The sequence below is a fragment of the Cibotium barometz genome, chromosome 7 (genome assembly GCF_041138505.1).
Source record: "Cibotium barometz isolate CiBa-2024 chromosome 7, ASM4113850v1, whole genome shotgun sequence".
NCBI lineage: Eukaryota > Viridiplantae > Streptophyta > Polypodiopsida > Cyatheales > Cibotiaceae > Cibotium > Cibotium barometz.
The window spans coordinates 55,856,771-55,882,191 of record NC_141052.1 but is presented as its reverse complement, the minus strand read 5'-3'; the positions used below and the strand labels follow the sequence as shown (position 1 = coordinate 55,882,191).

Genomic DNA, 25,421 nt, shown 5'->3' with positions numbered 1-25,421 from the left:
GCGAAAAGGCCTCCGTCCGCCTCCGATCAAGTCACTTTTTGGGCTGGATTGGAGTGCCGGAGGTAGTCATGTGCACAAGTTAAGAGCAACACAAGATTTGAAGGGTCCAAATCCACAACCCATCCAACCCCTTGCTTATCTCATGCATTATGATGAAATGTAAGGCTAGTTATAAACTCATCCTTGCCCATTGCTTGTCAGTTTAAAACGAGGATGGGCAAGGGATGTACACAGGGTCTCATCTCCTCAATTCTATCTCCCATGGGGTCTTAAAGACCCTTGTCAAGTGGGATCAATGGATGACATTGATCAAAATCGTGATGCCTTTTTTGGGCCATCGGATAAAGTAAACTCGGACAAATAAACTGTCAACGCATCACGAAGTAAACTAGGGGTGAGAAACATAGATTATAATGGCTTGAAACCACACAATTCCCTTTCTTGAAGGTGTAAATAAGATGGAATTTTTCAAGATTATTTTGTAGTTTACACATCCCCTCCCATTGCATAAATGATTCATGAGGATGGCAGGTGATGTGCATGAGCGGGTGTCAGCGAAACAGGGCGTGGGCAGGAGCTGGCCCGCTGCGCTGTCACTGATAAATAAAAAATAATACTTTCAAATAAATAATAAATGCTTGCGCTCGTTTTGCCGTAACGTTGCCGTCCCGGCAGAATGCCAGATTCTTCGACATCTGACGAGGACCCGTTTCGTTACTATTTCTCCATCATGTTTCCTTTGGAATGCCCTTCTCCCACCGTTCAGTGGCTGCCGGGCAAGACAAAGTACGCCGGAGAAGAGTACTCCGCTCAGAAGCTCATCCTCGGGACGTCGCATGCTCTTAACAGCAACCAACGGAACAGTCTCATCATCCAGCAAATTAATCTTCCTTTAACGGTAAGTGATTACGACAGTGACGGCAGCCCCGCGACGGGAAGCAGTGACAGCAGCTCGATAGCAAGTGATCACGGCGGCAGACTAGATGTATGATCCATCACGCTTATCGCTGATAATTAATCACGAGCTACTGTCTTTGTGTTGCGCTGATTAGCCAACGTTCATCAGAGATGAGAACACAAATCTCAGCAAGACTACTGTACAGAATTTGATTAATCCACCGAATGATTCATCAGGCGGAGGTCGATTCACAGATTTAAGAGAATATATATTGTCTTAATTTAATTAAGATTGAAGCGTCTGCTAATCGAGGCCATTTAACTAAAATTCATCCTGCTTTCAGTGCATTAATACAGATTTTGAGTGCAAATTTGCTTTGCTTTGTGCATCAGATTCTATTGATATCCATCATCTTTCCTTCCTAAGAAATTGCATTCGGCACATACGGAACTAGATGCGTTGTGAAGAATTAGAAGTCTTCTTTCATGAAGAAGCAGATGCATATGTTTTCTTTCAGAGAGTAGGTATGGAGTAGCAGATCATGTTTTCAGGCTACAGAGAGTAGGTGTGGAAGAGCAGATGATTGCAGGTTCATCCTGCTTTGTCTGATTGCAGGCTTATCCTGCTTCTCAAGGCTTAGCCGGTTGCAGGCTTATCCTGTCATGTTAAAGCTTAGCCGATTGCAGGTTTCTTTAGCCTTTCTTAAGACTAGCTGATTGCTACGATTCCAATTTGCAAAGTTAGGTTTGTATACGTTTTTCTAGGGTTTAACAGATAGAATAGAGCGTTTTCTATTGCTATTCAAAGTTCTGTTAGATTAGTTTGAATGCACTAAACCTTTTGATTTTCATCGAATCTTTTCTTCTAAGGTAAGGAAGGGCTATATTGCTTGGCTGATGATGCAGGTAATAAGCATACAGCAGATTTGTCACACTGGGAAGGTGAGGAAGGCCAGGTACATGCCACAGAACCCGTCGATGATTGCAACCAAGACGCTAAACTGGGAGGTGAACGTTTTCGACTGCACAAAGCACCCGCCGCGCATGTCGTTTCCCAGCAGTCCGGATCTGAGATTGCAGGGTCACATCTCGCAGGGATATGGCCTGGCCTGGAGCCACCTGAGAGAAGGCTTCCTCGCGAGCGGAGCTGGCGATGCTCGCATCTGCATCTGGGACCTCAACGCCCTTCCACCCGGCCGAACCATCGTTGCACCCAAGCGCTGCCTTGTGGTACTTTTTATCTATCGAGGTCCTCTTCTGTGTTACCACAAAACAAGAGGAAGATCCCACAAAAACTCTAGGTGGTCTTCTCTTTATACCACAAAAGCTCTAGGTGGTCTTCTCTTTATACCACAAAAGCTCTAGGTGCACACAGAGAAAAGGCTCCTAGTGCTCACGAATCTCTTATTGGATACAGATCCCTTCGGATTCTTTGTATCTTATTCTTTTGTTACAAACTCTGAGGACTGTCTTGTTGACAAAGACCCTAGTGCCCAGTTAGGGTTGCATGTGTATGTGAGGGGAATGCTGAACTTTAGGAGCTTTTTTTGGTTGGTACCTGAGAGGCCAATCGACAAAACTTTCATTGCTGTGCTTGTGCAGTCCCACAAAGGCCCTGTAAGAGACGTAGCATGGCATTCGAAGGATGAGCATATGCTTGGCTCTGTGGGACATGATCGCCGGCTAGGGCTTTGGGACACCCGGAGGGCAGGTGACAATCCTTTAGCGGCAAAAGCTCACAGCGCAAAGGTACATTCTTGTGACTTTACATGCATTCAGATTTCCTGATGGCGCTGTCCAGTGTTCACAGAAAACCTGTACATTATGCACTTTTATCTTTGTCAGGCCTCACACTTTTAAGATTCTTAAGGTCTAAGAAGCATTTGAGGATCCATACATGCTTATAGAAAATGCCTTTATGTTTTGGAAAGGCGGACTGTATGGTGGCCTTAACTTAGAAACAGAGGTTTGATTGTCCTCATCAAAATGAGGAGAACCGTTCAAAAGAAGAATGCCTCCTTGTACTAAATTTCTTATGATTTCAGTACTTTGGTCACATGTGCTTTGATACCACTCGTGACTACAAGGTGCAAATCCTTCTGAGGTTTGCTATATTTGCTAAAACAACAGAAAATATTCATACCAAGTTAAGGAACAGATATCTTCAATCCAATCAAAGAAAATACTGGAGAGAGCAAGTACATGCTTAAGTTTTTAGTGCATGTCGAGATCCTGTGACACATGTTTGTCAGGGCATTCAAATGCAGTTTCAAGCATCAAAGTTTGGAAATTAAAAGCAGAAGATGCTAGTTTTCAATCACCAATTGCAAGCAGAAGGCATGGTACAGGCAATGGGCAGGCCTGGTATACAGCCCTTCACTACCCAACAAGCTCCAATATCAGTTGTTTTTGAGCATGCAGGATGCACATGCTACTAGGAGCAAAATTGTACAAGTTATCAAGAATTTGAATCGAGAGGAAAATTGTACAAGTTATGAGGGATTTTAATAGAGAGGATCTTCCTCATTGTTCAGGAAAGCCCTCCAATAACAACCTGAAGGACCTCTTAAGATGCCATTGGCATAGTATTATTGATGTGTGTGTGCCCTCTTGCTTGCGTTGACTCTCAAGATGATGCCTAGCAATAAAAGCTCCGGAGTGCAGACTGCAACATGGCTATCATAAAGATTCAGAAGTCAAGTCTGGTGGGCACGCCCATTGGAAGAGGATGATTGCTGTTAATCATGTGTAAAGCAACAAGATTTTAATCAGAGATAACAAATAAGGCCACGATTGTAGGGGTACAATGATTACTTCTTGGCTTTCACATTCTTTATATCTTCCCCTAAACTACATCTTGATCGTTCCATTTCAATTGTAAAACCAACAAGAGCCATCCAGTTGATAGCATTTCCCAGACTTTTTGAACCATGGCTCTGATACCCTGCGAAAATTCAAAAGTCTGCTGGGTGATTTGAGTGAGAGCTGCATGATCTAGTAGTTTCCTAGCAGTGGTACTGTTCAAGATGGTTACCTGAGCTAGAGCTGTGTGATCTGAGAGTAACCGACTGTTACAATCACAAGAGCCCCTTTTTCCTTGGTGATGGTGCCTTTTAAGAGGGAGCCAGGTTCAGAAAGAGTGGAGCTGTTGGCCTCGAATTTACCCACTCCCATAGTGGAAAGTGATGGCATGTAATTTCAGTACCCACTCTTGCAAAAAAGAGAAAAAAAGGAGAGGGATCCGAGGTCCAAAAAGCATTTCCAAACACCTCTTGAGTTCTGCACATACGAGGATCAACAGTAGACCGACAAACATGCAGCAAGCCTCCTTCACAGGGGTACAAATGATGTAGCAATATGATTGCTGTGAGATATGCTAGTGAGAGCCTGGATGTAGCAATATGATTGATGTGAGGTATGCTCGTGAAAGCCTGGATACATTAAGTAAAATGACAAAATTTTCAGATGTTACACTACAAAAAATTAAATGCAAGAAGAGAGTACTAGTCTCATCAGTACTGACGTAACATGTTTCATAGGCTGAAACTGCTACAAACTTCTGAAAACAAATAACCTCACCTGCAGTGTCTTACACTCAAAGACTGACAGGAGGCTGAACTCTGAAGCATGCTGTGTGTGCTGGTCTTCCAGATGATGCAGAGAAGTAAAGATCTGCTCAAAATTTGGAGGAGTTTTGTTGAGATCTCTTGGAAACAATAAAGGAAATGTAGGGCTAAACTGCTGAAGTGTGTCTGAAAACATACACCCAAGGGATTATGATTTCAAGGATCTCTCAACCCGCTAATGCTCCCATAGGGAGCTCTGTACCCTAAGTGCTTTACAAGGATCTCTTAACCCGCCATAGTGAGGACTCCTCACTCAAGCCTTGTTGTCCCATACCACCAGGCCTCCCCATCCATGCATAAGACCAAGGCCTGATCTTGTCCTGACTTCTGGATGTGGTGGCAGGCATGCTCCTGTATTTGATTACAACAGCCCGAACAGGCTGAACTGAAAGAAGGGCAAACCAACAAAGAGGCCAAACTGGTTAGAAAATAAATGACAATACAAATATCATAGAGTGCTATTATTGTGGCAAACTAGGGCACATAGCAAAGGATTGCTATAAAAAATAGAATGACATTAAAAGTGGAAAGTTACAGCAAGGCAACTATGCATCATCTAGTAAACAGGGAGGTGATGATAGAAGTGAGCAGTTGTTTGTGTTGTAGCACATGCTGAGTTTCATAACAAGAGATGTGTCAAGGTCTTAAGATACATGGTATGTGGCTTTTGGCATCTCTAACCATATGACTAGTCATGCTGAGTGGTTTAGAGACATGTAGAAAATGAAGAAACCAAGTTATGTAGAAACAGGTGATGATACTGCGCATCGCACTCCGTGTGAAGTCGAGGGTGGGCGGTTGCTGTGAGCAGGGGGTAGAGCTGACGATGAAGATCATGTATTGGTATTGGTTACCAGGCTGCTGTAGTACGTAGGAGGTAGAGCACTGGCTGGATGGTGTGGGAAGAAAACGCTGCTGGATGCGTTGATGACGAAGGCTCAGCCGGATGCTGTTGTCGTATGATGCGCCAGAGGCCTTGCGTTGATAGCCGGGAGCTGGTATGCTGCATTGGAGACAGAACGATGATGAAGATCAATGATGAGGTTGATGGCGGCTGTTGTGTGTATGGTTGGCTGTGCTAAGTGTTCGTTGACACGATGGGTTGATGCCGAATGATGATGATGGTGACGTGTGTGTTGATGTAGCCGGGCTGTTGCTGGTTGCGCTGGTTGATCCAAGTGGCTGCTCTGCTGAGTGTTGAGCCGACGCTGAGATGATGTGTCGATTGTGTTTGATGAAGGTAGTTGCTGCACTCTGGAGCCGACGTATAGGTTGTGCTGGTTGATGTAGACAATGTTAGGAGGAAATTGATGTACAGGAGAGGCCAAGGCCTTGGTCCACGCAATACATCTTCCTAGGTGATTGTTGGAATAGTAGTAGGGTCCCTTGCTTGTAGGTAACAAAGTGGTACGAATCATCTACAAGTGTGCTTGCATAATGTATTGAAGAGTCGCATAATCTCATCCTTGTACAAAATATATCATCTGTTTGTGGTGTGTGTAAAATGACTGAAAGGAAATGATGATATGTTTATGGTATTGTATCCTCCTTGTGAATTGCCTTTGGTCCAATGAATGATTGCACCATGATGTTATGCCACAAGTTGTGAACTAGATGGTGATGCTCAAGGAAGGATTGTGTAATGAAGTAGATTTGGTTGCACATGCATTGGGGGGATGGGGCCTAGGCACTTGGGCTTAGGGTCATTTACATGTGTACTTTTGGGGACCTTGGGCTATATTAGGCATAGGGCTCATAGGCATTGTACCTTTTTTATCATATTTCACTCTATAGACATTTATGTCTTCTTGGTGCTCGTACCCAAGGTTTCATGGCCTTCTTGGCTATTGCTCTAGGATAGTGACCCACACCCATGTTGTCACTCCATGCTTTGAGTAGCCAATCCTACCTTCTTGCATTGGTATCGGAGCTCTTGGCTTAGATCCTTGCTTAGGGAGTGACTAGATGATAATTATTTTCGGATTACTATTAATTCAATTTACAAAATGTATTTTCTTGATCATGATTAGTGATAATCATTTTCGGATTACTATTAATCCAATTTTTCAAAATGCATTTTTTGATCATGATTAGTGATAAACATTTTCGGATTACTGTTAATCCAGTTTTTCAAAATGCATTTTCTTGATCATGATTAGTGATAATCATTTTTAAATTACTGTTAATCCAATTTTTCCGAATGCATTTTCTTGATCATAATTAGTGTTAATCATTCTCGGATTAAGAATTTTCACAAGTTTTCAAAATGCATTTTCTTGATTTTCTTGCATTTCTTGATTTTATTGAAAATCTTTTTGATTTTTTCTTAAATTTTGGAGAATTTTTGCATGAATTAGAGCCTATTTTCATCAAATCTTCACACAAACTGTAGTTTCCTACTATTATTTGCAAGATCCTTTGAGTTCTTTGCATTTTTGGAGAGATTCTTGGTTACTGTGCAGTTTTTGGTGAAAGATTCATAAAAAAAGGTACTGGTTATCAAAGATATTGGAGGCAGACAACAAATGCTGCAGATTTTGGTGTAGTTTTCAACAATAGTCAACAAATTGAAGATCTATTACAGAGTTATCACAGTTTTCTTGCAGATTCGAGTGCAGATTTCAACATCAGTGCAGAGTTATTGTTCAGATTACAGTTCTATGCAGATTATAGTTCTGTGGAGATTATTATAGAGCCATTGTCAAGATTTACAGTTTTGTTTCAGATTTGAACAAGTGTGAAGATTTCAAGCAGAATTCATATATCATACTAAAAATGCAACATGTATATTGTAAAGGATTTGACGTTTGGACACATGCTAAAGCTGTAATACATGCAAAATGCTGTAAAACCAGTACAATCTCTCTCAGATTTGAACTGAGACCAATGGTTAGGCCGACGTGCTTCCATTACACCAAGGGATTCTAGTTTTCCATGCAGAATGTTTAAGAGTCGCATGCAAAGCAGAGTGCAATTGACAACAAGAGGCTGATGCAAGTACAATTCTTATGATACAATTGTTGTGATTTACCCAGTTCAAGATTTCTACAAGTCATTTCATAAGTATAGATCAAGTGCAGGATGCAAATGATGTGATACAAAACTGACACTCAAGTAGGTGCTATTCTACAAGAAGAGTTCCTTTGTGACAAAACAGACAGCCTATTCTCTACACAGTGCACATGTGATTTGGCCTACATTACAAAGAATATTGGGATAGGCCACTCACACCACCGAAGATATGACCACCTTGGCAACAATTTAGGTCTCATGTTCATGAGATCTAGATTGCCATGTGTGCTAACACCTCTATGTGTGTTGCTGGAGTGTTGGGCATATGTGCTGGCTGTAGTTGTTCAACATGATGAGCCACTAGGCAATGCATTGGTATCAACAATTCAAACAAGAGAAGCAATTTCTTCAACTACGAACAGGTCAGCAAGCAACAACATATTCAGCACCGTCACTGAATGCTCCTATCTCTCGACAACAACAATCAGTGATGTGTTGTAGTCATGTATGAGAGCAACAATGGTGGGCCTTTGTGGATGCCCAATTTTTAGACAGGAGAAGCTCTGAAGCATAGGTTGAGGAGGATTCTTTTCTCCAGTGGGTAGAAGTGTATTTTTCTTAGTTTCGTTTCAGCGCAACTCATCACAGTCCAACACTCATACAGACAATATCAAAAACAGCAATGCTAACAGCAGCCACAACTTTGCATTCACCTAGCCGTGACTTTGCAGCGGCGAGTGGAAAGCTCAGCTACTGTGACTTCATCGTTTCACCTCATCGCTTTACCTCAGCATTGCATCATTGGCTGTAGGTGTCAATTATCACCTTTCAGACAAAATGACAGCAGCTCTAACAAGATCAGCAGCAACGTGGGTGTCACGTGCATCCCGCACTTGGATGCCATGTAGACATATCTGAACAAGAAGGTGCAGGACCTGGAGTGGAAACTGGTCCCATGTGAGCCCAGTCACAACTTTGCATTCACCTAGCCATGACTTTGCAGCAATGCTAACAGCAGCCACAACTTTGCATTCACCTAGCCGTGACTTTGCAGCGGCGGCGAGTGGAAAGCTCAGCTACTGTGACTTCATCGTTTCACCTCATCGCTTTACCTCAGCATTGCATCATTGGCTGTAGGTGTCAATTATCACCTTTCAGACAAAATGACAGCAGCTCTAACAAGATCAGCAGCAACGTGGGTGTCACGTGCATCCCGCACTTGGATGCCATGTAGACATATCTGAACAAGAAAGTGCAGGACCTAGAGTGGAAACTGGTCCCATGTGAGCCCAGTCTGGGACGAGTCAGCCAAAGTTTCACTCTCTATGCGTCCGAGGTCAGGTGTGCATTGTCCTGCACACATGAAGCAGTGCCAGTACGTGCTGTGAGTCTCTCTCTGGAATGATGTCAGATGTTCTGTGTATCTGGTTTGCAACTGGATGCTAGACTTCTGTAGGCATGTAGGTTTTCATGTAGAGAAGGGGCCAGCCCATAGGGGCTACCCCAGATCAGATGTTTAGAGCTTTAGCAGTGGGCAAGGGGCAGCATAGAGCCAACCCAAGGGGCCAGGAAGGCCCCACGCTGTGCCCACCAGTCCTTGCTTGGGCTGGGCAGGCTGTCGGCCAGCTCTATGGGCCCTGGCCAGGCAGCCGACATGGTTATAAGCCCTACCCAGCATGTCGGCCAGGTGTGGGGGGCAGTCCCACACCCATGCGCAGTGCTGCCCAGCAGCCTGGGCACTGTCCCAGCCATGCGCAGATTTGTCCAGCCACTTATGTGGTGTGAAATGAGTTAAATGCATAATTTTCCAAGACCAGGTCGTGAGGCTTGTGCATAGCTGGCCGACTAGAGGGCTGAGGGGATATAAATACTGCAGCCAAGAAAACGATGAAAGCATCTCATAATTCACAAGGGGCTGACGCTTCCAAGGGCTATAAGGGAGCTCCTCTTCACATTCAGCCAGCATATGTGCAGTCCTATAGCTATTCGGACTTGCATAAGTGGCCTAAAGAGTCTTCAACAGAGCCTCAGACTAGGTGGATACTTAGCTGACGTACGGTCTTCCTCGTCTTTGCGTTGGGCATTCATATCATTTGTACTCAGCATTGTACAACATTTCTCCAAAGAATAATATAAGCAAATACTCCTCCTTGCAGGGGGGGCCCTTCACTGGGTATTGGGACCCAATACTGTGTCGTCCTCTACATTCTCATTCTCTTCTCTCTCTCTCTCTCTCTCTCTCTCGACTTTCTAAAGTTGATGCTAAAGATTCTCACCACATAATGGTATAAAGAAGGCCCTGTTGTGCTTTATCACGATCAAGCTTAGTGCATGTAACATTGGTATTAGAGCATCAAGTTAGTAACCCAACTCGGCTACCTAAAGAAGTGAGAGCATCCGGTGGATGGTTAAACTGTGGTCCAGAAAAGAAACCTAGGCCTCCACCATGTCAGGAGAGACATCACATCAAGAAGAAAGCCAGCAAGAAGGGATGGAGGAACAAAGCTTCCAACAGAAAAAACGGTTCCACCAAGCACAGAAGAGCTCTTGAGAATAATGATGGAGCAAATAAATTCTCCGAAGATGCAGCTTGCCGCCGAAAAAGAGAACCCCAAAGAAGGCATCTTGGATCTGGCATAGGTCCTTCTACATATGGAGGAACAAAGAAGAAAAGATGAAGACCGACTTGAAGAAAAAAGAAGAAAAGATGAAGAAGCAAAAAGAAAAGCAGCAAAAGAAAAAGACCTGAGACATGTAGAGGAACAAAGGGATAGGGAAGCCACACGCAAATATGAGGAAGACCAACGCCGTAGAGAGAAAGTCAACCGAGAGTTCCAACAAAGACTCGACTGGGAGGCTGTGCACATCCAGCATCAGCAACAACGATGGCACGGATTCTAGCGGCTCTCCCTTAGCAGGCTCCGAATTCCTTGTCCTCCACTGCCCCTACCACCACCGTCATTCGAACCTCTCCAAATTTTAGTAAGTATGATGGTAAGTGTGATTATGTTGTAGCTACTCAATTTATTCATCAATTTGAAGCACATTTTCCTTTAGGTAAAATTACAGATCCACAAGACAAAGTCCATGTGGCAGCACCCCAACTCATTGGGGAAGCTGTTTGTCATGTGCATCCCGCACTTGGATGCCATGTAGACATATCTGTACAGAAGGTGCAGGACCTGGGGTGGAAAACTGGTCCCATGTGAGCCCAGTCCAGGACGAGTCAGCCAGGGTCCCACTCCAGTCGTCCGGGTCAGGTGTGCATTGTCCTGCACATGAAATAGTGCCAGTCCGCGCTATGAGTCTCCCTCAGGAATGATGTCAATGGTTCTGTGTATCTGGTATGATACTGGATGCCAGACCATTGTGTAGACAGTTAGGGCTTGCATATAGGAAAGGGGCCAGCCCATAGGGCTACCCCAAGGACAGATATGTGGGCATGGTGGAGGTGTAGAACCACCCCCATATGGGCTAGGAAGGCCTTGGCTGTGCCCACCAGCCATGGGATGGGCTGGAAGGGCTGTAGGCCAGCCCTAGGGCCCCTGGACAGGCAGCCGACAGGGCATCCAGCCCTTAGAGGGCTGTAGGCCAGGTGTGGGGCAGCCCACACAGGCTGCCCACCAGCAGCCAGAAACACAAGCGCATGCTGGCCAGCACCCATTTATGTGATGCGCAGGCTTATTAGCATTAAATGCTGATTATTCAGTTTGTGGGACTATTTTCAGTCAGCCGCCTGGGTTTTATCCAGCCGACCAGCACCCTGGAGGGGTATAAATACCCATGGCATAGATTCAGTCCATTCATCTCGTATTTCACCAAGTGCTGAAGCTAATCAAAGGGCCAGGATAGCCAAGGATAAGCTAATGCAGAAGGGGTGAAGGATTGAAGGTCAAGGGCACAGGATTCATCTCAGCCAAGAAGGTTCAGGTTTAGTCTTTTATTTCAGTTTTGCATCATTCTAATAAAAGCAAATACACCATCCGTGGTGGGGGTCCTAGAGAGGGTATTCAGGACCCAATACTGTGTCCTCTTCTTCCTCTCTCTCTGTCTCTCTCTCTCTATTTTTCTGCACATCTACATTTAGTTTTGTGCGTTAATTTCATCTCGCGACAAGTGTGCTGTGTTTGGGATGAATTTGTCCGCGACCTTAAGCAGCGGTTTCTACCGCCCCATTACCTTGAGTGACTCGAAGATGATATCAGGGGAGTGCGTCACAACCAGTCCTTCAGTTTGCCAATAGAATTTCGACCTTATGTTTGCAATTAGGCTTATCTCATACGGACAAGAAAGGGCAATTTCTGTATGGTCTTGACACGCAAATCCAGTGGGAGGTACGTATGTTTAGGCCAGCCACCTTCAAAGACGCACTCTCGCTTGCGCAGAGTGCTGAAATGAAGCACAATGGTGGCAAGCCCAAGACTTCCCAAAAGGCTACCCCCAAGGCCACGGCCTCGGGGGAAAAAGGCCAGAACCAGACAGGGTCTTCTCCAAGACAGAGCACGGGAGCCTCTAGCTCCAAGAACTCGAACAATGCATCCAAGCTTACTTCAGAACAGAAAGCGGAGGCAGGCAAGACAGGTAGCAAGTTGAGTGCTGAGGAGATTGCTTAGTATAATAAGGAGGGTAGGTGTTTCTTTTGTCATTAAAAAGGACACACTTCTCGGGAGTGTCCTAAGAAGACTACTGCTCCAAAGACCGCCGCCTCAGCCTCCACAGCTTCCGTGGTGAGCCTAGCCTCCACACAGACCCCAGTGGCTGTCCCTAGTTCTTCAAATCCCAATGCGTACATTCACAGGAGGTGCTGTGTCATGGATATCCAGGATGTAGAAGTGCACAGCCTTATCTACTACAGAGGCCGAGTATATTGCAGCCACAGAGGCTTGCAAGGAGGCATTATGGCTATCTCGGTTAGTGGTTGATTTGGGCTATACAGGGGATATTCCATTGTTGCATTGTGACAGTCAGAGTGCCATCCAGTTGGCAAAGAACCCTGTCTTTCATGCAAAGATGAAGCATGTGGATGTGAAGTATCACTTCATCAGAGAGGTGATAGAGAACAAGCAAATTCAGCTTGTTAAGATTCACACGGATGACAACCTGGCTGATCTGTTGACAAAAAGTTTGCCTCCGGAGCGGTTTGCTCATTGCAGACACTTGATGGGCATTGGATGAGGCCAGTTTCAGCCTTGATATGGCCTTGTATATTATCATGTACATGCTGATTTTTTCTTTTCCTTTACTTAAGGGCACTTTGCCTTTAAGTGGGAGGTTGTTGGGGTAAAGGCACTATGCCCACCCTTATAGTGTGTACAAGCCCATAAGTTATAGTACATAGTACACTTAGTACTTTTAATGTACTAAGTGCACTATGTGTACTAGTGCAATATACATGTGTGATAGGGGAGTCACACACTCATCTCTTGGTGAGTTGACTTATCCCCACAACTCTCTCTCTCTCTCTCTCTCTCTCTCTCTCTCTCTCCCTTGATTCTCTGTGTATGTCTCCCACATGAATCTCTAACCCTAATTCTCTCTCCCATTCACAGTAGGCTTGTGGCTTGTGAAAGCCTCCTCTGGAGTCATGCCGTCTACTGCTTTCGTAAGAGAGCGATTGAGAAGATAAACTGAAGTAGCTATAGCCTCACCCCAAAAGGAGGAAGGTAGCGTCGCATGATGTAAGAGGGAGCGGGCCATTTCCTTCACCGTTCTATTCTTTCTTTCAACCACACCATTCTGCTGAGGAGTGTAGGGTATGGTGGTTTGTCGTTGTATGCCTTTTGAAGCTAGAAAATCCTCAAATGCTGTAAACTCACCTCCATTGTCAGTCCTGAGAAAAGATACCTTTTGACTTGCTTGATTCTCCATTTGGGCAAGCCAAACCTTGAAATGAGAAAGAGCATCAGACTTCTTAGGTAAGAAATAAACCCATGATTTGCGAGAGAAGTCATCCAAAAGAAGCATATAATACTTGGATCCACCAACCGATTGTACTTCCATAGGTCCTGCAAGATCAGCATGTATAAGCTCAAGTATGCGTGTGGCTCCTCTGGAAAAGAAGCCCGATGTTGCTTTCCTTGAGCACAAGAAGAACAAATGTGATGGCGAGGTTTCTGAAGCTTTGGTAGACCTGTAACCATGTCATGTGTAACTTGGTTGAACACAATGCTAATCAATACACTTAAATACACTAAGATTTGAAGGACACTTGCTCAAATACAAGAAGTAAATTGCTGAATTGACAAGAGACACACAATGAGCCGGAACGGCCGACCCCTCCCTTGAGTAAATTGTATTACTATTGGAGAAATTCAATACATAGCTTCACGGGCATCCATTGCCAAATCCTCCATGCCAATGCATATGAAATTCAGCAATTAGAAAACAAGGGTATGTCGATGTAGATCACCAAGGAGCTGCCTTGATGCCCGGCCCGACTTCAGTGCCCATATTCTCTACCATTGGCTCTATGTTCTACCAAGCAAGGTAGCAACATCTTCAAGAGCACATAGGACAAGAGAGATACTACACAGGGCGGCTAAACAAGGAGTCCTGCCCTTCTACTGAGTAAGTAATGACAACACATTGTCCAATTAGCTTACCAGTCTTCATAGAAGTTGTTGCAAGCGGAAGCCTTCGCGTTGGAAGCTTTAGAAGTGTTGATATCTTCGATTTGCCGCAATCCTTCGTCGCGACAAAAGTCTTCAAGAGGATGAAGGGAACCCTGGGAAAGCTTCCCCTATGGTTCAACTTGAGAAAGGAAGGCTGAAATTAGGGTTTTCAGCAAAAAGACCAGAAATTACAGCAAAAATGAGAGCTGTTTTGCTGAATTTCAGTCATTGGGAGTGAGTAGGAGAGTGATTAGCACTTGGAAACACTCTTGGAAGCTTGGAAAATACCCTAGCAAGTTGGGTATGGCTATGGAGAGCTTGGAAATGGAGAGAAATGGTGGAAAAATAGAGTTTTCAGCCTCCAAAAATCCTCATGAAGAGAAAACACGAATTTCTCTTAATAAGTAAGTGAATTGGGGTCCAATCAGGTGAAGGGACATGGGGAGATGCCCATTTATGAGTAAAAGGGGAGGATCAGGTCCTGGACATTGAGTCTTGTCCGCCTCGGGACTTCAGTGATGAGTGTGAACTTGGAAGAGGTCATAATTTATAAGTGACTTTTGGGCGCCCAAACTTTAATGAAATGGGAACGCACTCACTTATAAATATTGGCTAAGTCCTAAGGGCTATTTGAGCCTAGATCGGGAAATACTTACCACCTGTTCACATGCCACACAACCATGTCAGCAGACAGTTTCACACGCACGGTTCACGGGCGGGCGTCCCCTTACCCGGAACTACACATAGATCATGCAAGCATGAAAACAGCATGCAATTTCATTTGCAGGCAAGCACATAAAGATGCTATGCAATGCAGCATTGGCATGAGCAATTTCCGTTCATGAAACCATATAAGACCAGGCGTTTCCAGGCAAGTATACGCAATACCAGACCCAGTGGAAAGCCAATCCTCCAGGCGTTTCCGGGCATGTACACAAAGGCACAAGTCCCAGCGGAAAGCCAAGTCCTCCAGGCGTTTCCGGGCATGTACACAAAGGCACAAGTCCCAGCGGAAAGCCAAGTTCTCCAGATATTTCGGGCATGATAACATCAAGTCCCAGCAGAATATCATATCCAACTATACAGCATGACACGTGTCAATCACCTGCATAGGCATATTCCATAAGCCATGGACACTAATCCAATATGTACATAGTGTGAAAGCAAGAGTGAACCATTCGGGTGGCCAAATGGTGACATTCCCCCCCGCTTCTAAACAGTTGTCCGCAAACTGAAATGCATCCAAATATGTCTGAAGCACATGCGGGCAATCTTTGAAGAACTCTTCATCTACTCATTTAGCATCAATGGGAAGATAGTTCTTAAACTTCACAAGGTAACGCCTCACAACTTTGCCTGCAGCAAGCTTGCGTTTCTTGTGATACACAATCTGCTCTGGTTGCAAGATCTCCTCAAGCTCATCCACTTGTGGTGGATCCTCAATGACCATTTCACTGGACTCCGGCCCTACATACTTTCGAAGGAGACTCACATGAAAAGCATTGTGTATGTGCCAATGACTAGGTAATGCCAATCTGAAAGCCACTTCATTGATCTTCTCGATCACTCGAAAAGGTCCATAGTACCTGGTTGCAAGCTTAGGATATGCACCCTCTTTGCCAGGCCTCTTTGCAAGTCTTGCTTTCTCAAATTTCAGCAATACCCAATCATTCTCTTTAAGATCCAATTGCCTTCTGTGCTTGTCGGCAGCCTTTTTATGCTTGTCTTGTGACCTTGCAATGGCTGTCCGCACCTGAGCAAAAGCAATATCCAAGTCTCTTACATACTCATCAGCTGCAAATATCTCATCCTTTGTGCGAAGGATGGGTGGCAAAACCACCTTACCATAAACAATCTCAAACGGGGCCTTTCCCGTAGATACATGCACCGTGTTGTTGTATGCAAATTCCACAAGCGGTAAGTACTTCTCCCAAGAAGACTTTTGATCCGCCACATAACATTTCAAGAGATCCAACACGGCTGAATTTGCAGCCTCACTTTGCCCATCCGTTTGAGGGTGATAAGCTGATGAGAAGTCCAATTTGGTGCCCATATTATCAAATAAGGCCCGCCAAAAGTGACTTGTAGTCTTGGGATCTCTATCCCCCACAATGGACTTCGGCACCCCACAATGGACTTCGGCATTCCATGATGTTTGAACACTTGTGCAAGATATATTTTAACCATATGCTCAGCTTTGATGGTCTTTTTGACCGGCAAGAAATGAGCTTGCTTGCTAAACCTGTCCACAATTGTCTAAATTGCATCATTACCCTGTTGGCTACGTGGCAAGTCCATAATGAAATCCATTGTAATACTTTTCCATGGCTGCGTAGGAATAGGCAATGGCTGAAGCAAACCTGGTGCCTTTTGCCTATCAAATTTGACCTTTTGACAGGTGATACATGCACGTACATATATCTCTATGTCTTTCCGCATACCTGGCCAAAAGAAATACCGCTCAATCATGTGCGTAGTAGGCATTATGCCTCTATGACCAGCATATGGAGGAGCATGGCACTCATCCAAAACCTTTTGCCTCATGTCAGACACCACACATAGGCAATTATCTTTCATGAGATAACCCTCTTTGATCACATGTGAGGCATGTGCATGACCAGCCATCAAATCAGCCCAAATAGTGGCAAAATCAGCATCCGTATGATACAAATCACGCATGGTAGACAAGTCCCCATGAGAGGCAACCAAGATAGCTGCTACATACGGCTTTCGTGACAATGCATCGGCCACTACATTCTTCTTTCCCGGGGTGTGCAAGATCTGAAAATGAAACATAGAGAGGAAATTGGCCATCCTCATATGCTTCTCTGACAACTTAGTTTGAGTAAGAAAATACCTCAAACTCTGGTGATCTGTCTTCATAGTGAAATCAGCCCCAAGAAGGTAATGTTTCCATATAGTAAGTGCATGAATTACAGCCAAGAGCTCTTTCTCATATATGCCAAGAGATAGCTCCGCATCATGCAACCTACGACTCTCATAAGCCACGGCATGTCCCTCTTGATTGAGGACAGTCCCTATGCAATTTCCAGATGCATCACATTCCACACAAAAAGGCTTTTGCAAATCCGGAACGATCAACATTGGACCATGAGTAGTTGCATCTTTCAATTTGAGGAATGCATCTCTCTCTACATTAGTCCATTTGAACACGGCCTCCTTCTTTGTCAAATCATGCAAAGGAGAAGCAATCCATGCAAAGTGCCGAATGAACCTGCGGTAGTAAGAGCATAATCCAAGAAAACTACGGATCTCATGCACTGAACTCAATTCGGGCCAATTCTGTATCGTATCAATCTTTGCAGGATCCATCCGCACTCCATCTTTGGACACAATATGCCCAAGATAATGTATCTCTGACAAGAAGAACTCACTCTTCTTTGCATTTATGAAGAGTTTATGCTTATGGAGCTCTTCAAAAACAATAGCCAAATGAGCTTTATGCTCTTCTTCGGTCTTCGAGAAGACTAGGATGTCATCAAAGAAGACACCTGTAAATTTCCTGTACCCACGGAATATGCGATCCATCATTCTATTGAATGTAGCCGGGGCATTTGTTAGACCAAAAGGCATAACAAGATACTCATAAAGCCCAAATGTTGTCCTGAAAGCAGTTTTGTGTACATCCCCAGGCACTACATGCACTTGATGATATCCACTCTTGAGATCAATTCGGCTAAAGCATGCCGATCCATCCAACTTGTCAAGGATGTCATCTATGCGTGGAATCGGAAATCTATTCTTGATGGTAAGCTTATTCAAAGCTCTATAATCCACACACATACGAAAGGATCCATCCTTCTTTTGAACCAAGAGGACGGGTGAACAATATGGGGAAGAGCTTGGCTGAACCAAATCCTTCTCAAGAAGCTCATTCACTTGCTTCATGATCTCCTCTTTTTGGGATGCACTTACACGATAGGCTGGCCTATTAGGTGGTGAGCTACCCGGCACAAGATCAATGCGATGATCTTCCAGTCGTACAGGTGGTAACTCATTTGGTAACTCATCAGCAAAACAATCATTGTGCTCTTGCAAAAATTTCAGCCCATCATTACAAAGAGTGTTTACATGTACATTAGTTTTCTCAATAGGATCTCGTATAAAAATCAAGTACGCAAAAATACTCTTTTTCATTACTTTCTTAATTTGTACATGAGATACAAGGGGAATGGTATCACCCTCTTCACCAGCATCAATTACATGTTCTCGGCCTTTATGCATGAAGGTGATCCTGTTAGTCTTGTAAGCCTTGCACGGATCAATACGTGTATGCCAAGGCTTTCCAAGCAATACATCACAGCAATTCAAAGGTGCCACAAGAAAATCCTCATGATCCACATAGCCTTGAATGTGTATGCGCAACTTGCCAAAAATAGGCATGACCTGCACTTCTCTACCAACAAAGGCAGCCCCTGCTTCAATTTGAGGACCCATGTCCTCCACTTCAATACCCAAAGCAGTTGCCATGTGAGTGGATATGAAATTCTCCGATGCACAATCATCAAACATGAACAAAGCAGGCTGATCTTTGAGTTGTCCCCAAGCTTTGCATACAACCCTATCTTTGCTATCATGTGAAGTGTTGCCCTGCACATCCGGAACCATATGCACATTAGATTTCGGTACATTAGCATTTTCAGCTTTGTTCTTCTTATTTGGGCATGCTCTTGCCATGTGCTCAATGCTGCCACAAGTAAAGCATTTGCCTTCACGCATATATTGCTCCTTCTTCTCAGCACTAAGACCAAAGTTTGCCGGCTTATAAGGGCGCTTTTTAGCAAACTTATTTTCAGCTTTTGGACCTGATTTGGCTTGGTTTTGGTCCCTTTTAGGTGGCTGTCCATTATTTTGTAGGTTTTGGACAGCCCTCTCTTTGCCTTGAAATAAGGGTTTAGCCTTATTGGATCGACTCAATTTGAGTTCCAATTGCTCGGTGGCGGTGGCGGCTGCGATTAGTTGGTGTAAGGTATGGCCAGGATACATTTGTAATCCCGCTTTGTACACGGGTTGCAATCCCGATTGAAACCTTCTCTTCCTTTCCGCCTCGGTGACATGCATAAATGGAGACACCTCCAAAAGCACTTTCCAAAACTTTTGTACATATGCATTTACCGATTCCCCCTCATTTTGCTTTACCCAATCCCACTTCATTGTTATCTCATTCAATGCATTGGGAGGCAAGAATTGAGCATAAAACCTCTCCTTGAACTCTTCCCATGATCTAACGGGATTCGGTGAGAGCTTCTCCATGAGCCACCAATGGGCAGCAGTGCCTTTCATGAACATGCTTACATGCCGGATCATGGATTTCTGAGTGAAATCCTCATCACTGAAAATAATATCAAACTGGGCAATAAAAGCAAGTGCCTTTGATGCATCGTATTCCCCATGATATGTGTCAAACTTCACAGATTTGTCTCCGGCTTTGAAGTCACGAGACTTTGATGCATGTGTGTGCATCTCAACATGTTTTCCCCCATGTTTGTCCATTGGGACAGCTCCTGTGACTGGCATCATTTTTGGACCAAAAGGTGATGCATAAGGCATAGATACATGTGCCCTGTAAGCATGAGGCATGGCTGGCCCCTCAACATGCATTGATACATTTTCAGCCATAACTTCTCCCTCACGAGCACACTCGAAGGCATGAGTGGCATGAGAGATACGCGGAATACCTGCACCAACAGAAAATTGCAGCCCATGTTGCATGTGTTGTGCATGCACATTTTCAGCCGGCAATGGCATTTGACATACATTTTGACCATTGCCATAAACATTGTATCCTTCACGGGCTACATGAGGTATTCCTGCATGGCGTGAAGTCACTGATTGTTCCTCTCCCATCGCATGGAGATTCATCCTCTTAGACATAAGTTCTTGTTCGGGCACTTGTCGGGATTCCAAGACATGTGGGATGGTTGCCTTTTCTGCATAGGCATCCTCGGTACGAGCCAAGTATGCACGTGCTGCATCCCTCGGTTGCATGTGCAACTCTTGAGCAATCATTGCCATTGCATGATCCATATAAGATTCAGCTTTCTTGGAGTTCAAACGGTGATGTACCAATGGATCCTCGCGGCGATAGAGATTCAATTCTTCTTGTTGTGAATGGAGAAGAGCCTGCATACGAGTAAGTTCAGCCCTCAAGACTATGGACTCTTCTTCTTGCATCTTCTCTTTGCCACGGGACGGCTGTCCCACATATTCATGTTCCCTATTGTGCACCACATGAGTTTGCTCATCTTGTAAAGCATTGGAGGCATGCATTTCATTGTCCCTGCCTCTTGTATTAGCATCTGCAACATTCATTGTATGGCTGTCCATAATGTCTAAGTGTAGAGATAGCTAGTGTTCATGGTGATCGTCTCTCACGATAGAAGTGAAAGAGAACCGTATGCTCTGATACCAATGTAACTTGGTTGAACACAATGCTAATCAATACACTTAAATACACTAAGATTTGAAGGACACTTGCTCAAATACAAGAAGTAAATTGCTGAATTGACAAGAGACACACAATGAGCCGGAACGGCCGACCCCTCCCTTGAGTAAATTGTATTACTATTGGAGAAATTCAATACATAGCTTCACGTGCATCCATTGCCAAATCCTCCATGCCAATGCATATGAAATTCAGCAATTAGAAAACAAGGGTATGTCGATGTAGATCACCAAGGAGCTGCCTTGATGCCCGGCCCGACTTCAGTGCCCATATTCTCTATCATTGGCTCTATGTTCTACCAAGCAAGGTAGCAACATCTTCAAGAGCACATAGGACAAGAGAGATACTACACAGGGCGGCTAAACAAGGAGTCCTGTCCTTCTACTGAGTAAGTAATGACAACACATTGTCCAATTAGCTTACCAGTCTTCATAGAAGTTGTTGCAAGCGGAAGCCTTCGCGTTGGATCATCAAAGTAAACCCCAAGACCTCTAGAAGTAGCCTTAGAGATAGAAAATAAGTTGGCAGACATCTTAGGCACATGCAAAACATCATGTAAGATAGCATCTCCAAAAGAAACATCACCAATACCAATCACAGGGAGAGACGAAGCATCACCAATGTGTACTGATGAAGAGATAGACTTATGGTTTTCCAATAAGGAAGAACTATTCGTCACGTGAGAGGTAGCACCATTGTCGGCAATCCACTCATCCGCAGTATGCGTATCAAGATCTTTGATTACCACAAGTGACGTGTCACATGAAGAAGTAGAAGACATAGCAACATATGCAACCTTGGCATTACCGTCTGCCTTCTTGTCTTTGTCTTTGTCGTGAGAAGATGTTGATGTAGAAGAACCCTTAGATTTGGATTCAAGTTCAGCTTTTACCTTCTTGGATGCCGCCTTCTTAGCGAAACAACGATTCTCCGTATGGCCACTACGACCACAGAAAGTGCACTCCTTGGAAGAATCCTTTGATTTGTCCTTGTCGCCTTTGGTTGAAGAATCTTTAGCATTGGAATTAAAGCCTTTGCGTTGATCATTCCCCTTGCCTTTGCCTTTGCCCTTGCCTTGGCTTACAAAAGCCGAGTCCTTTTTGTTTTGCTTGTGAGTAAGGCACTTATCATGAAGAAGACCCATAGTCTCTTCAAAGGAAGGGAAAGGAACTCGAAGAAAGATGTTATCTTTGAACGATTCAAAAGAAGAAGGCAATTTACCAAGTAGCTTGTGGACCGGATTGCTTACCAATGTACCAAACTCTTCAAGTTGCCGCTTGATTCGATTGAATTCTCCAAGCTTCTCCACTATGTTGTCGGATTCGGAGATAGAAATCTTATCCAAATCTTCTTCCAACTTAGTCATCTTAACCGTTGAAAGTCTTCCATATTGCATTTGTATAGTGTGCCACAATTGTTGAGCCGTACTCCTTGTAGAAAGAAATTGAGACACAACCGATGTAGACATGCCATGCACAAGTAAAGCTTTGGCCCGTGCATCCATATAGGTTTAATATTGAGAAGGCACCATATGAGGAGAAGTGATTATAGACCACACCCCGGCTTTCCAAAAGAAGTTGCATAAACAAGGACCAAGTGTGGTAGTTGTTTGGGGTAAGCTTTTGTAAATCGGAAAGACTTGGAAGGCTCAAAGATTGAGTGAATGGGTTAAAGGGCTGATATGATTGAGTGGGGAGTGGAGTAGTAGTGGAAGTAGTAGAAGGAGGAATGATAGTAGATGAAGTTGCCATAAAAGGCATAGATGATGTAGGGGGATATACCATAGAGGGCATAGAAGTATGTGGATAGGAAGGCATAAAGGACGAAGAAGAAAGAGAGAAAGGATCCGTAGAAGGTAATGGATATGACGGAAAAGAGAAAGTAGCAGCACCTACCGAAGAAGGAATTGCACCAACTTCCGTTGTAGTAGTTGCCGGTCCAACCGTCGTAGGAGATGTAGGATCCATAGTATCTTCAAGTTTACCTTTGTCTTTTGGAGTAGAGGACTTCCGAGATCCCATAGGGAGAGGAGGGTGGGAAAACACAAGAGAAGAAGTGTCGTACCTCCAAAAACGCAGCCAATAGATGGACTGTCCACCAAGGAAGTATCTCCAAAATATGCACAAAGATAGTGCAAAAACGCAGCCACAAAACGCAGCCAATATATGAACCAATAGACTCGGTAGAAACCACCAAAAGAGGGCTGAGAATGTAGCCTTAGGTAGAAGGAGTATGGAGGAGTTGATTGTCCCACAAAAACGCAAACACAAAGTGTGTAGCAAAGTGGAATTTTCAGCCGGTAGAAAGGTGTAGAAAAGAGGATGAATATGTACCTCAAAACACCATGAAAAGGGCTGAAGTTGATGATGAAAACGCAGCCAAGAAATGGCTACAAATCTCTCCACAAGAAGCCTCCAAAAAAACGCTACCGCATGTAGGGAAAACTAGTTGGCAATGTTTTCACCCCGCAGGTAGAGTTGTAGGACTCGGATTGAAGTGCTTTAAAAAACACACTTGTAGAGGATGGTAAGGGGCTGGTTTGAAGCCTTTTGCATCATTAAATGAGTGCAAGAATGATGAGTAAGGGCTTCTGCAAAAAACGCAAGCAGAAATTCTACATGCAGGTAGTCTGTGAAGAATAACTCAAAAACGGTGAGGAATTTGCGAAAACTTTCTTCTGCAAAGTTGTAGACCACGATGATTCCAGTAGGTCTAGCGGCCACAATCCTCAAAAACGCATTCGTTTAGCAGAAAATTAAAAAAATGAAAAAACGCCATTGAAAGCGGGGTTGTTGAAGAGGATAGAGGTAGAGAGGAAGAAGGATAAGGAGGCTCTATGTGCGCCACCACCTTGCTCTGATACCATGTGAGAAAGAAGAGATGAGAGAAGAGACAATGTACTCAAGAACTCATCAATGAACCACTAGCCAACTTGATTAGAAATGAACTACAATGCCTCATATATATAGGCACAAGATGAACGGATCTCTAGAAAAGTTCCTCCACCCAAAAATGTGTAAATAGGAAAAAATGGAAATGAATGCTATAAATCCCAAAAATGCCTAGAGGCTAAAGAGTGTGCCACTAGCGTGACACCATCTGGAGATGACACCTATCCAACAGGAAGAAGATAGGGTTGTTACAGCCCTTGCCAATTCCTGAAGGACCTTTCCAAGATATGGATTTTGTCACGAATCTGCCTCCCAGTCCGGGTAAGCGTAATACTCAGTGCTTAACTATAGTTGATAAATTTAGCAAATTCGTTATGCTTTTTGCAGGGCCAATGTGACCGTTGAGGATGTTGCCCAGTTGTTCATTCGGCATTGGTACCCAATTAGGGGGATTCCTAGGATCATAGTGTCAGACCGAGATGCCAAGTTTACCAGTCATTTTTGGAGGGCATTGTTTGATAACTTTGGTACTAAATTGAATTTTTCCAGTGCATTTCACCCACAGACGGACGGCTAGACAGAAATCTACGAGTAGTTGGCCTTTGATGTGCTGAAGTGTCATGTCCACGATCAACAAGGTAAGTGGGAATCATATTTGCCTTTAGTTCAAGTTGTTTTGAATGATTCTTTTTCTTCAACTATTGGCTCGACTCCATATGAGGCAGCGTTTGGAAGACCATTCCAGTCGCTATTGACCAAGACCTCATCTTCAGTACCTGAAGCGAATTGATTGACAGAGTCTTACCAGGAGATTTTGGAGTCAGTAAAGGACAGGTTGGCTAAAGCGCAAGAGGCCTACACTCGACAGGCCTAGGGTGGATAACTAGTCCCATGTGAGCCTAGTCCGGGACGAGTGAGCCAGGGTCCCACTCCAGTCGTCCGAGGTCAGGTGTCCATTGTCCTGCACATGCGTCCAAGGTCAGGTGTGCATTGTCTTGCACTTGAAACAATGCCAGTCCACGGTGAGTCTTCCTCTGGAATGATGTCAGTGGTTCTGTGTATCTGGTATGATACTGGATGCCAGACCATTGTGTAGACAGTTAGGGTTTGCATATAGGAAAGGGGCCAGCCCATAGGGCTACCCCAAGGACAGATATGTGGGCATGGGGGAGGTGTAGAACCACCCCCATAGGGGCCAGGAAGGCCTTGGCTGTGCCCACCAGCCATGGGATGGGCTAGAAGGGCTGTAGGCCAGCCCTAGGGCCCCTGGACAGGCAGCCGACAGGGAATCCAGCCCTTAGAGGGCTGTAGGCCAGGTGTGGGGCAGCCCACACAGGCTGCCCAGCAGCCAGAAACACAAGCGCATGGTGGCCAGCACCCATTTATGTGATGCGCAGGTTTATTAGCATTAAATTACTCAGTTCGTGGGACTATTTTCAGTCAGCCGCTTGGGTTTTATCCAGCCGACCAAGACCCTGGAGGGGTATAAATACCCATGGCATAGATTTATTCCATTCATCTCATATTTCACCAAGTGCTGAAGCTAATCAAAGGGCCAAGATAGCCAAGGATAAGCTAACGCAGAACGGGTGAAGGATTGAAGGTCAAGGGCAGAGGATTCACCTCAGCCAAGAAAGTTCAGGTTCAGTCTTTTGTTTCAGTTTTGCAACATACTAATAAAAGCAAATACACCATCCGTGGTGGGGGCCCTACAAGAGGGTATTCAGGACCGAATACTGTGTCCTCTTCTTCCTCTCTCTCTCTCTCTCTCTCTCTCTCTCTATTTTTCTGCACATCTACATTCAGTTTTGTGCGTTAATTTCGTCGCGAGAAGTGTGCTGTTTTTCTGAGCATTGAAGTTACCGATCTCCCCCGAAGCTTCCGCATGTTACACTGTTACTTGGTGGGCAGCATTCGT

General features: G+C 44.4%; 1 protein-coding gene across 2 annotated transcripts in view; it reads left to right on the top strand.

Annotated features, from left to right (window-relative positions):
* Window positions 1-668: 668 nt before the first annotated feature.
* Window positions 669-25,421, top strand: part of LOC147637210 (histone-binding protein MSI1-like) — a 60,612-nt gene continuing 35,859 nt past the window's right edge. Inside the window, exons 1-4 of one of the 2 annotated variants that reach the window (XM_086800828.1) lie at window positions 669-985; window positions 1,804-1,905; window positions 1,993-2,127; window positions 2,500-2,646. In XM_086800828.1, coding sequence (XP_086656954.1) covers window positions 677-985; window positions 1,804-1,905; window positions 1,993-2,127; window positions 2,500-2,646 — 693 coding nt within the window. In that variant the 5' untranslated portion in view covers window positions 669-676. Of the gene's footprint in view, window positions 986-1,803; window positions 2,128-2,499; window positions 2,647-25,421 lie in introns of both variants that reach the window. The other variant, XM_086800827.1, reaches the window with a different exon arrangement.